The sequence below is a fragment of the Cupressus sempervirens genome, chromosome 2 (genome assembly GCF_028749045.1).
Source record: "Cupressus sempervirens isolate cs-2001-9-10 chromosome 2, ASM2874904v1, whole genome shotgun sequence".
NCBI lineage: Eukaryota > Viridiplantae > Streptophyta > Pinopsida > Cupressales > Cupressaceae > Cupressus > Cupressus sempervirens.
The window spans coordinates 272,214,303-272,225,262 of NC_143119.1; the positions used below are offsets into that span (position 1 = coordinate 272,214,303).

The window sequence follows — 10,960 nt, forward strand, 5'->3', positions numbered from 1 at the left end:
ATTCAAATCTTCCTTGTACAAGTGGAAAAAAGGGAAAAAATCCCTTTAGCCATTGCTGCAATGTTAACTTGACCATGGAGGGCCCATTTCCTTTGACCATATACTTCATATTTTCAATACTTGGCCTCATCCCCAAAAATTTACCAATCAAGGTAAACTCCATTGAAGAAATCAAATGATCAACAATGGAATCTAGAGCACAAATTTGAAACTCACCTTTTCCCCAACATGAGTTGGAAGTGATAGGTGTAAATGAAGACTTGCTCATTGGTGTTTTCCCAAATAAGGATGACCAAAGAGGCACCTTCTTTTTACCATCATGTACCACAACATCCAAATCATGTGTAGGTCCTGACTAAACATGCCCTCAAGCTTCCTTTCCCACATGTGAAGAACCCATATTGCCAACCTTACCTTGTGGGGCTCCATTTCCTAGAGATACTACACCATTGTTAGTAGGTTGCTCAACATCATTTGTATTCCCAGCCTTTTCCTCTTACCCCAAATCACTGTTGGAGGTTAAAAGTCCATGATTGTTGCCAGCATCCAACTTCCCACTCGTGCCCTCCAAGGATTGGTAATCTTTGCTACTCCTTCACATATAAATACTTCTTAATTTGAATGAGAAAAATATTTAAGATCATTAAATAAACCAACAAGCTATAATTCGAATAAGATTGAAAACATGCTAAAATATTAGAGGTGTCACTTTTCTTAAAAATTTTTGACCTTCGAATGAATTTTTGTTCTTTTGAAAGTTTTACAATAGAAATTTTCATATTTATCTACATAAATACAATTAGATCACCATTCTTATACCCTAAAAACCATTTTAATTTATTTGCCAAAATCTAAGAAAATTCATCAATCTTGACGTCCCAAAACTAGCTTAAAAACAGTTAATTTTTTTTTTTTTTTTTCCAAAACCTTGAAAATACTTGACAAAAATAATCCATTCATTTAAAATATGAAAACATCTTGTAAAATTAAGATTGTACATGTGTAATTATACCTAAATAATCCTAAACAAGACATTATTATCCTCCTGGCATCTACTTCTTGCAATGTATCAAATCAAGAAATTTATCTTCTCGGTTGTATTCATTTTTTGTAACTCTCAAGCTTTCGAACAACTCTTGTAACCATTAATAACTCTCAAGATTTATTATTAAATGACATTTCTAAATTAAATATTGGCCTCATGTTTCAAATTTTTGACAATTTTCACTCAATTAAGAAATAAAAATCTACATTGTACAAATCATAAAACTACAAATTTAAATTTTGGGCCATTAAATAAAATATAAAATTCAATAATTTAGCTCCATTTTTTAACCATATGAGAATATTAATACCATAAGTTATTTAACCAAAAGAATTATAAACAAATTTTCTTATATTGAGAAGGTGCTCCAATCAAGTTCTCAAAAACTTCTTATAGTTAAAAATCACAAAGAAAAAGAAACATAAGATAAAATATTGTGATGATCCTGCACACACCCTTATATCTCACTTCTCTCTTCCTATTCCTCCATATCACTTTCTTTCACTCGCTCCCTCTCTACCCCCTTCTGTGTTCTTCTTCACATTTTTAAATAATATTATTTAATACTAGTGCATTAAAATGTTGATAGGAATTCGGCTGAAGCCTAGATTATTTATTATTGTTGTTAAAGATTAGTTATTATTATTTACAGATTAATTATTATTCTATGTTTTATTTAACATAATAATGCACTTTTCGTGGAGTTTACAAAATATTTAAAGTTTTATACAAATTTCAGGACTTTTTTTTTAACAATGTGAAATAACTAAACTCTATATTTTTAGATTGAAGTTGATTATATGAACTAGTATTTTTATTTTCCTTATGTTGAAATGGTAATTATCATATTTTATGTTTGAATTTATTATACAAAAATATTGCTTTAATATTTTAGACAGATTCTTTTCAATTGTAGAATTTACAATTAAATACTAAGAAATAACTAAACTCTATATTTTTAGATTGAAATTGATTATATGAGCTAGTATTTTCATTTTCCTTATGTTGTAATGGTAATTATCATGTTTTATGTTTGAATTTATTATATAAAAATATTGCTTTAATATTTTAGACGGATTCTTTTCAATTGTAGAATTTACAATTAAATACTAAGAAAGTTGTCAAAAGATAAAATTTGGAGGAGTATGAAGCCAAAAATGAATTAGACAATATTGTATAATTGGTAAAATAAGTATTGAATTTCAGTTAAATTATATTTGTATTTCTACCTTTATCCATGTCACCTTGTCATTGTAGTTCATTTTGTATATAACATAGTATTAATTGGCTTCATTATAGTTTAATTGCTAAATGGAAATACATAGCCATAAGAAGAAAGCAAGCACAAGCAAAGTCTCACACTACAAATCACAAGGATTACATTAACGTATTGCCTTTATGGATGATTCACAATAAAAACTTCCCAATTTTAACCTCACCTCCATTGTCTAATATAGATCTATTTTAGTTTGAATATAATTTAAAAGTAAATTGTATGTTATGTATTTTCCCATATTTATTTCATAATGTTCTGTTTCTATACAAGATTTCTCATTGGATGATTGCATGATATGTTGTGGTATAATTAGTACAATATAACTCATTCATCTTATATCTTTTGAATCATTATATTAACTTCTATTTACATGTCAAAAATAATCTTGTAATAGAAAAAGTGAATTTGTGGAGGTAAGAGTAACTCAAAACAAATGTCAATTAGAGTTTGTACCATATTATTCTTGTCTTACACATAATATTTTTCATATGCTATATAGTTGTTTGATGATAAATTTATCTTCAATCATGTTGTTTTATAAGTGTGGTTACCATTGTACCAAAAGATCAACTTGTAAATGTACGATAATCTATAGGAGGTGGTTAAGCCATATTATGAATCCCACAAGGGAAGCTAGCATACTGCCAAAAATCCCTCTAGTGTCACTCATCGTAGGATTGTGTCACTCATATAAGATATTCAAATCTGGTACCAATCCCTAGTATCACTTGTTACACAAATGGTTATTGTTGCACCAAAAGATTGACCTATCAATGCTTGATTCAATCATTAGACTTATAGAATACATAGGAGGTAATTAAGCCAAGTCACAAATCTTGCAACCATATCTTTTACTATATATTAGCCCTATTTAATTCAGGTTTTTATCATTTCTTGTAGTTGAATTGTTAGGTTGTAGATGTAGAACCCAAACTTTTAACTCTCCAAGCTAGGGACCACCTTTCATTTCATTTTCTAAGTCAACTTTTGTATCGTTTAAATTTCATTTCTTCCTTTTGTTTCTTCACCTTCCCTTCAATTTTTAATGTTCTCTACAACCTTACAATCTGTTAGCATGAATGCTGATGATATTCCTTTGGGGAAGTATCCTAAGCATTGGAGAGATTGTGTACATGTTTGATATGTTGCATTCATGACTAAGTTTTTCATTGATGTCAACATAGCATTATTTTTGTGAAGACTGGCAAAGTAGCAGTTTGAAAATGAGGTCATATGAACTGTGTATTGATGATCATGTCAAGCGCACTTGACTACGTATTCTACATTGTGTCCTCATTTTGTGGACAAGTACACATACAGAGAGTTGAAGACATACAGAAGATATTCATGAATTACAGAAGACAATAAGAAGATATAGTATCTGTAAGTTGTTTCTGATGATTGATTTGTATCTCTTAATTGGGATAGTATCATGATGAGCATGGTTAGACTGTGATAAAAGACAGTTAGATGATATGGTATAAAGAAAAGTTATTTTCCTTGTTATGATGTATGCATTAAAGTTTGATATGCAAAGTATTTGGTAAATGTGTGTAAGTGATCCAAGGGATTATTTGGATGCAAAGTTGGTGATTTGGTATTAAGATCAGAAGAGGATAAGTCCTGTCAAGAGGACATAGGAGTTTGAGATCATTCATTTCTATTATTTTGCAAGGAATAATATAAAGATCAATTGGACAATGAGTTTGGTAATCTTTCCCCTGAAGTTGTTTGGACAGTGGGTCCTTTTGCCTTCTACAACTCCTCACAGGGTTGGCACAAGTCCTAAAAAGATTGGAATCTCCTAACAGGAATTCAAAGTCTCCTAATAGGGACTGATATGTACTGAATGCATTTCATTGGCTCCTAATAGAGTTTGTCCTCTTACAAGGAACAAGGAACTTTTATATTATCACATCATTTTGTGGGTATCATCCCCACTGGGCTTTCCCTCTGATAAAGGGTTTCACTAGTTAACATATCTAGCATTATTGTATATGCATATCTTCTTATGATTGCTGATTATATTGTTAGCATGGTTAAGGATTAATAAGGTTGATCCCCAATTATCTTGGTGGACTTTACTTTCTAATAGAATCTTGGCTTATAATCTCTATTTGCCTTGCTTGTGGTCTTCTATTTTATACATATTAATGCTTTCTTATCTATTAGTTTAATTTAATTCATTTCATTATTCACATGTTAAGTTTGCTTTCCTTTAGAATTTGATATACAATCTTCATCCAACTCTAAAATATAGATTCTAGTTTTACATCTATATTAATATATATTCACTATGTATACATTTAATTTTTTTTTAATTATATATCTTTTTATTGAATCAAAGTACTGCACTAGTTAAAAGAGAGTACATAGCAAGCAATATATAAAAAATATAGAAAAAAAGAAAACACTAAAAATATTGGATATTTTAGAAGAAATCACATTTCTTATGCATTGTTCTATTTGAAATTTGTTAGATGTCTTTAATAAACAAACATTTTGAATAATCTTTGTCTGAATATGAAAGTTTGATTATAATATATTATTTATATACCAAAGTTTAGTATGATCCAAACTACTACAAAACTCTATGATACAACTAGACCGTACCATAGTTGAGTGGAAATGAAATAATCTTAGAAAATACATTATACAAGAATATATTTTAGTTGCTCTGTAGCCAACAGCTAAAACTTAAGTCTTAGGATAGTGTTGAGTATTATTTATTTATTTATTTATAAGATTATACAGTACAGACTACAAACAGTAATAATAGTTAGATAGTGACGTCCACTCTTGTGCATAATTTTCTAGTCTTGTGAGACGTCAAATCTAATCCTAAATGCCACTGACTTGGCTGTAATTTTGGGGGCTGGTTATATCTTACAGTCAAAATTTTCATTTTTTTTTTATAAACTCAAATTTAGTATTAACAAATTTCATATATCAATATATATGTACAATAACAATACTAATGTTTTTGTTCTAAACAGTTTGTAATATGATGGACGAGTACTAAACTATCCTAATCTTTACTGTGTTAAAGTTATAATATTCAGTATAATCTATTGAACCAGAGATCAAATTGAGCAGAAATTGAACCATTAGCTTTTGGTGGGATTTTCTTCTGTTGAGTAAGGAGCTTTTAAATTAAGCCTGCACACATTAAAAAAACATACATACATTAAATTAGTTTTTTGAATTTGATGTTTTTTAGGAAAGAAAAGTATTATAATTAAATATGTTTTCTTTTTCCCGATTTGATGATGTTGTGAACCTTTGGTGGCGCTTGTCAAGAAAGCGTTGCAATGAGTGGTTCCTTGCAACTGGAAGATCTGATTTTCATTTCAAGGGAATTTGAGTTAGGTAAAAAGATGTGGGTGTTTTATATTTTAATTAGTAGTGATAATTCAAATAATTACAAAATAATATATTACAGTTTTGACTTTTAGTATTTAGTGATAGTACCAAAAAATTCGGCATGTGCAACAAAATTATAGTTCTGGTAATCACAATAATAGTTCAAAGTTGAGAAGTGATGTGTGGGATTTCATTCTACCTTCAAAATTCTAAATAGATAGAGGAGACAAAATTGATTACATATTTTATATTGATTTAAAAATGTGGTTAAAATTTTAAAATGGAGTTCTTATTAGTTTAAGATTATTTGAACATATATAAATTAATTGTTATAATTTATTTTTAAAAATTAGATATAGATTATAACTACTTTGTGGATAAGTATATTGATACAAGACTATAAGTTACTATTTAAAAATTACCCATAAAATATATCAAAATACACTAATTTGTAACTTCATGTGCTCTTCAGATATTGAACTTTAGTCGTACATTAAGAACCTATTGTTTTAATCAATTAAACTCAATTCTTTCATAGCTTTTAATATAACTTACAAATTAAACTACAATCAACACAATAGAAAGTTAAAAGAAACATTCAATTTTTTCAATTTTTAACTATTTTTTGGATTTACAGTATATTTCTCTAAAACTCATGTTCAAGACGATTTTGTCAGATTTATGATTTATGATGTGCCTCGTGTTAAAAAATTGTAAGAGAGTTACAAACATGATTGCAGTTTTTAAACATAACAGATAATGGTTGTTTAAATGGTTGTCACATTGAGGCAACAAATGAGATTCTTTTGCTCACCTGATTTTATGCACTGAGATTGTAGTGCATAATTATTTTCATTCTGGACAGATTTCCCAGAGGCAAGTAGAATAATGGCCTGTGCCTGAGAAGAAATATAGATTATAAAACCACAATATTTAGTAGGAAAAAACCCATGAAAATGTGATTACCTTATCTGCAGGAATATCATCATACACATTCACTGATCCTCCATAGCAAATGGTCAGCTGAGCACCATAAGAATGCTTGTATTGAAAGGTAGAACCAGCAGGCCTTAGAAGACAACACTCTCACATTAATTAATCTTTTAACAACAATAAAGCAATTCAAGACGTACTGCATAAAGGTACATATCTTCCCATAAATCAAATTCTTTGTAAGAGTTTTTTTGTATTGTTACTAATATTGAATGTAGTCTGGTATCTGTACTACTGAAAAACAACTATATTTTTCCTCTATCAAAAGTAAATGTACCAGTAGGATTTTAAATTGAAAACCCACAAGATTGCTGAGAAAAGAATGGAAAAACACCAATTACATTTTAACATGTTTACCTAAATAATGGGTAGAATTCTGTGAGATCAGCTTGAGTGTGTGGAGGTTGTGCAGCCACGTGTATGGATGAAGCAGAAGCATATTGCTGGCCAAGGAAATCTTTGGTATTGCAAGTCCCATCATATGAAGAAAAGAGACTCAGAGGAGGATCACTATGCTCAGTTTCAGGTGTATCAGGAGTATAGCTACCTGCCATTCCCTTGGCTTTACATAAAGATCGCATTAGTTATACAAATTCAAAAATGGTTTCCTTCTGATCTACTGCTAAAATATTGAAATGGGTGATTTTATTTCCAATATCTAAGGAAATTTAAACTCAAACTTTGACAACATATCATTTTCATGTTTTTTTGTTGTTTCTAGATTAAATGGCATGTGAGTTTTTTTATCAAGATTTCATATCAGAATTTTTGTGTGAACGTTGTTCACACTCTATAAGCTTTGTTTCTTAAAGCTTTATTAATCTGATAATAGATGTACAATGATTTCAAAAATTATCTTCCTAAGTTCTTCATTATCTCACAGGTGATGGATTAAGGAGTGATTCAAAACATTAATGTCCCTCTAAATTCATTATTTTTCTGATGATAGATCATAATTTTGATTGGAAATGTTGTCTTACTAAGCTCTTTATTATCCCAAATTTAGAGCATGGAATGTGATTTGAGGCGCTCTCTCTTTAAGCTCTTTATCATTGTGATATTAGATCATAAAATGTGATTCAAAATATTTTCCTAATGATAAATCAAAATAAATCAAAGTAGATCCAAAACATTGATATGAAAATGAACACAAAATCTAATAAAAAATAAGAATGATTAAAATTATAGATTTTTAGAATTCTGATATCATTAACATTATGCTACCTGATCTGACTTCATGGGTGCTATGGATCATCCCTTTTCCTTTGTCACAACCATATTTGGTGAAAAGATCAAATGCTTGAAAAATACCAGTGTTCGCAGTTTTGTATTTATTTGAATTGATGGGATTATCTTCATAGAGAGACTTCCCCTTGCTCTCACTGTCTTCCTTACAGAGATACATATCTATTAAGATGGGAAAATACAAGCTCAGAGATGTGCCTATGCTTTCTTTTTCTTTTTCTTTTAACTGAGTTTCATCAATGAATTGTAGTTGTAGATGTGGAGAAGACGGTGTCCCCAAAAGCACGCAAACGCGTCTTGCCATTATCAAGTCAACCACGTCTCACATGCATGAACATCAATCAAGTTGTACGATAGATAAATTGAATGTTGGCCGAGTGCATTGTCAAACAAAGCATCTAATAGGGGAGACAGTAATTATAATATATGTTGACTTAATGTTTAATATTATTAATATTTATAAATTGAAATTTGTTATTATTGATCATAAGTATCAAGTAATTTAATGGAATTGATACTACATAGCTTTAAAATGATACAGTAGGTGTTGTCACATCAGCATATTATCAAAACATAGTATCTGATTTAGCACATAACTAACATTATGATCCTTTTATAAAATTGATAATTGATATTTATATTAAAATGTAAAATAAAAAGATATTAAAATTGATCAAAATTTTATAAGTATAAAGTTCTTATGACAGATATGATTTCTAGAAGCTAGAAGGTCAGTAAATTTAGTCTATTTTGCAATTCATCAAACTAATTTTTAGCTTCATTTTTAGTAAACTGGTCTTCAACAATGTATTTTGATTATTTAAGTGTCAAACTTATGTGTGAAGAGTGTTCACTATTTTTGCATCTTGTCTTTTCTTTTTTGCACTGTGCTGCTCAAGAGGTGGAATATTTCTTCCTTTCATAATGGACTTTTATTTTCAACGTGAACAATGGGAGCAATATTTTTTTGACAAGGGTTTGAAGACTCTACTGTGAAGATTGTGAATTTGGACAAGCCAAAAACATGTTGAACGTGATCCTACTACAACTTTTGTCTAAAATTCCAATTACATAAGAGACACCTCCTCTACGAAGACAATTTAATTACAAAAGTGAAAACAATAGATGAATATTTAATAGACAAGAGAAAACTTAAATAAAACTAGACACCAAATTTATCGTAGTTCACCACAACTTGTGGCTTCGTCCACACTGAGTAGAGTATTATATTGATTAAAAAATTGATTACAAATGATAGAGAAGAAACATGTATAAACGTCCCGACTACATAACATAATGAAGAGTCTCAAAATTGAAGAGACAAATAATTGGAGGCAAAGACTTATGATTGTTGGCCTTCACACTAACAATCTCCCACCTGAAGGTCAACCAATGTTGCAATTGATCAGCCAATACCCTACTTTAATAACTACTTTACTTCTTCCTAACAAGCCTAGAGAAGTCCTAGCACATCTAAACTTCTATTTGGAAACGGCCTTTGTCAAGATATCTATTGGATTGACCTATCTATCTATCTTTGTAAGTTTCAATTTTCCTTCTTCAATTGCAGGTTGAAAAAAAGTGAGCATGCATGTTAATGTGCTTAGAGCAATGCTGAGAGATTTGGTCATGAGCCTTAAAAATGGTGTTGTGACTATCACAATACAATACATAGTCATTTTATTGACACTTCAAATCACTAAACAAATTTTGAAGAAAAATAATTTCCCCTACACCTTCAAAAATAGGCAAATACTCAGCTAGTTGAAGAAAGACCAATGGAATGTTGCAACCTTGAAGCCCAACTAATAGAAGCTCCAACAAATGTGAAAGTATAACCAGTAGTAGAGCTTTTTTTAATCTAAATCTCCAACAAGATCAGAATCAGTGAAACCTTGCAACTAAACATTATTGTCACCAAATTATAAAACATAATCAGAAGTGTCTTTTAGATATTTTTTAATATCCATTTAATTACTTTCCAATGAGCCTTCTTGAGATTTCTCATGAACTTGATCACTACTCCCACCACATGAGCAATTTTGGAGTGAAAGGAAACCATGACATACACAATACTACCAACTACAAATTTATAAGGAATCGTATCCCTAAATTTATTTTCCTCTTTTGTTTTTGGACACAAAAATATTTTCCTTTTGTATTTTTGGAATCCTAGCCATGCCAAACCTTTCAAGAATCTTGTCAATAGATGTTTTTTGTGACAATGTGATCTCTTTCTTTCTTCTATCTCTTGTTATTGTCATGCCAAGAATCCTCTTAACTACTCTCAAGTCTTTCATTACAAAATTTCTTGCCAAATTCTCCTTTAATTCATATCTTTTACTTGTACTAGCTACAAACATGTCATCAACATAAAGGAGAAGAATAACAAACTCATTCTTAAGAAGTTTCTTAAAGTAAACACATGGATTTGATTCACACCTTGTGAAATTTTGTTCAATCATAAAGTGATCAAATTTTAAGTACCATTGTCTTGGGGCTCACTTGAGCCCATACAAGGTCTGGATTAGTTTGCAATAAAAATGCTCTTGTCCCTTCTTGACAAGTCCTTGAAGCCGCTCCATGTACAACTCATCTTCTACATCACCATGTAACAAAATGGTCTTGATACCAAATTTCTCCAATTCAAGATCTCATATAGTTGATATTCCCAAAACTTGTGAATAGTTGTCATCTTAACAACTAATGAATATATTTCATTGAAATCAAATCAATCCCCTTTCCTTGATCAAATCCCTTCACAATGAACCTATCCTTGTAGTGTTTTCTACCTCCTTTTCTTTCAACCAGTATACCCACTTGTTTTTTAGTGGTCTTCAATTCGATGGAAGAGTAACCAAATCTCAGGTGTGATTCTTGATTAAAAAGATGCATTTCCACATGCATTGCAGCCTATCATTGATCACTACTTGAATTTGTGAGTGAGAATTCTGAAATGCCTCTTCAACAAAGAGAAGCTCATAATCAGAAAATATTGCTGGAAGCTTTCTCTTTCTAGTAGATCTCCTCAATTGAGG

The 10,960-nt window shown here is 30.1% G+C and overlaps 1 protein-coding gene across 1 annotated transcript; it reads right to left on the reverse strand.

Moving 5' to 3' along the window:
* Positions 1-5,246: 5,246 nt before the first annotated feature.
* On the reverse strand, positions 5,247-8,177 carry LOC149572109 (uncharacterized). The gene is made up of 6 exons (XM_089810548.1): positions 7,902-8,177; positions 7,035-7,239; positions 6,651-6,753; positions 6,499-6,583; positions 5,602-5,659; positions 5,247-5,480 (listed from the first exon to the last, which is right to left on the reverse strand). Exons 1-6 carry the CDS (start codon positions 8,080-8,082, stop codon positions 5,429-5,431), a joined length of 684 nt encoding a protein of 227 aa, XP_089666674.1. The 5' UTR covers positions 8,083-8,177; the 3' UTR covers positions 5,247-5,428.
* Between the last annotated feature and the right edge of the window lie 2,783 nt (positions 8,178-10,960).

Excerpts from the sequence above, each read along its gene's own strand:
- LOC149572109 (XM_089810548.1), bottom strand. The coding sequence starts at position 8,082 with ATGTATCTCTGTAAGGAAGACAGTGAGAGCAAGGGGAAGTCTCTCTAT. Across the intron at positions 6,584-6,650 it reads ATGATATTCCTGCAGATAAG|GCACAGGCCATTATTCTACT; the intron begins GTAATCACATTT and ends ATTTCTTCTCAG. Across the intron at positions 5,660-6,498 it reads ATCTCAGTGCATAAAATCAG|ATCTTCCAGTTGCAAGGAAC; the intron begins GTGAGCAAAAGA and ends AATGAAAATCAG.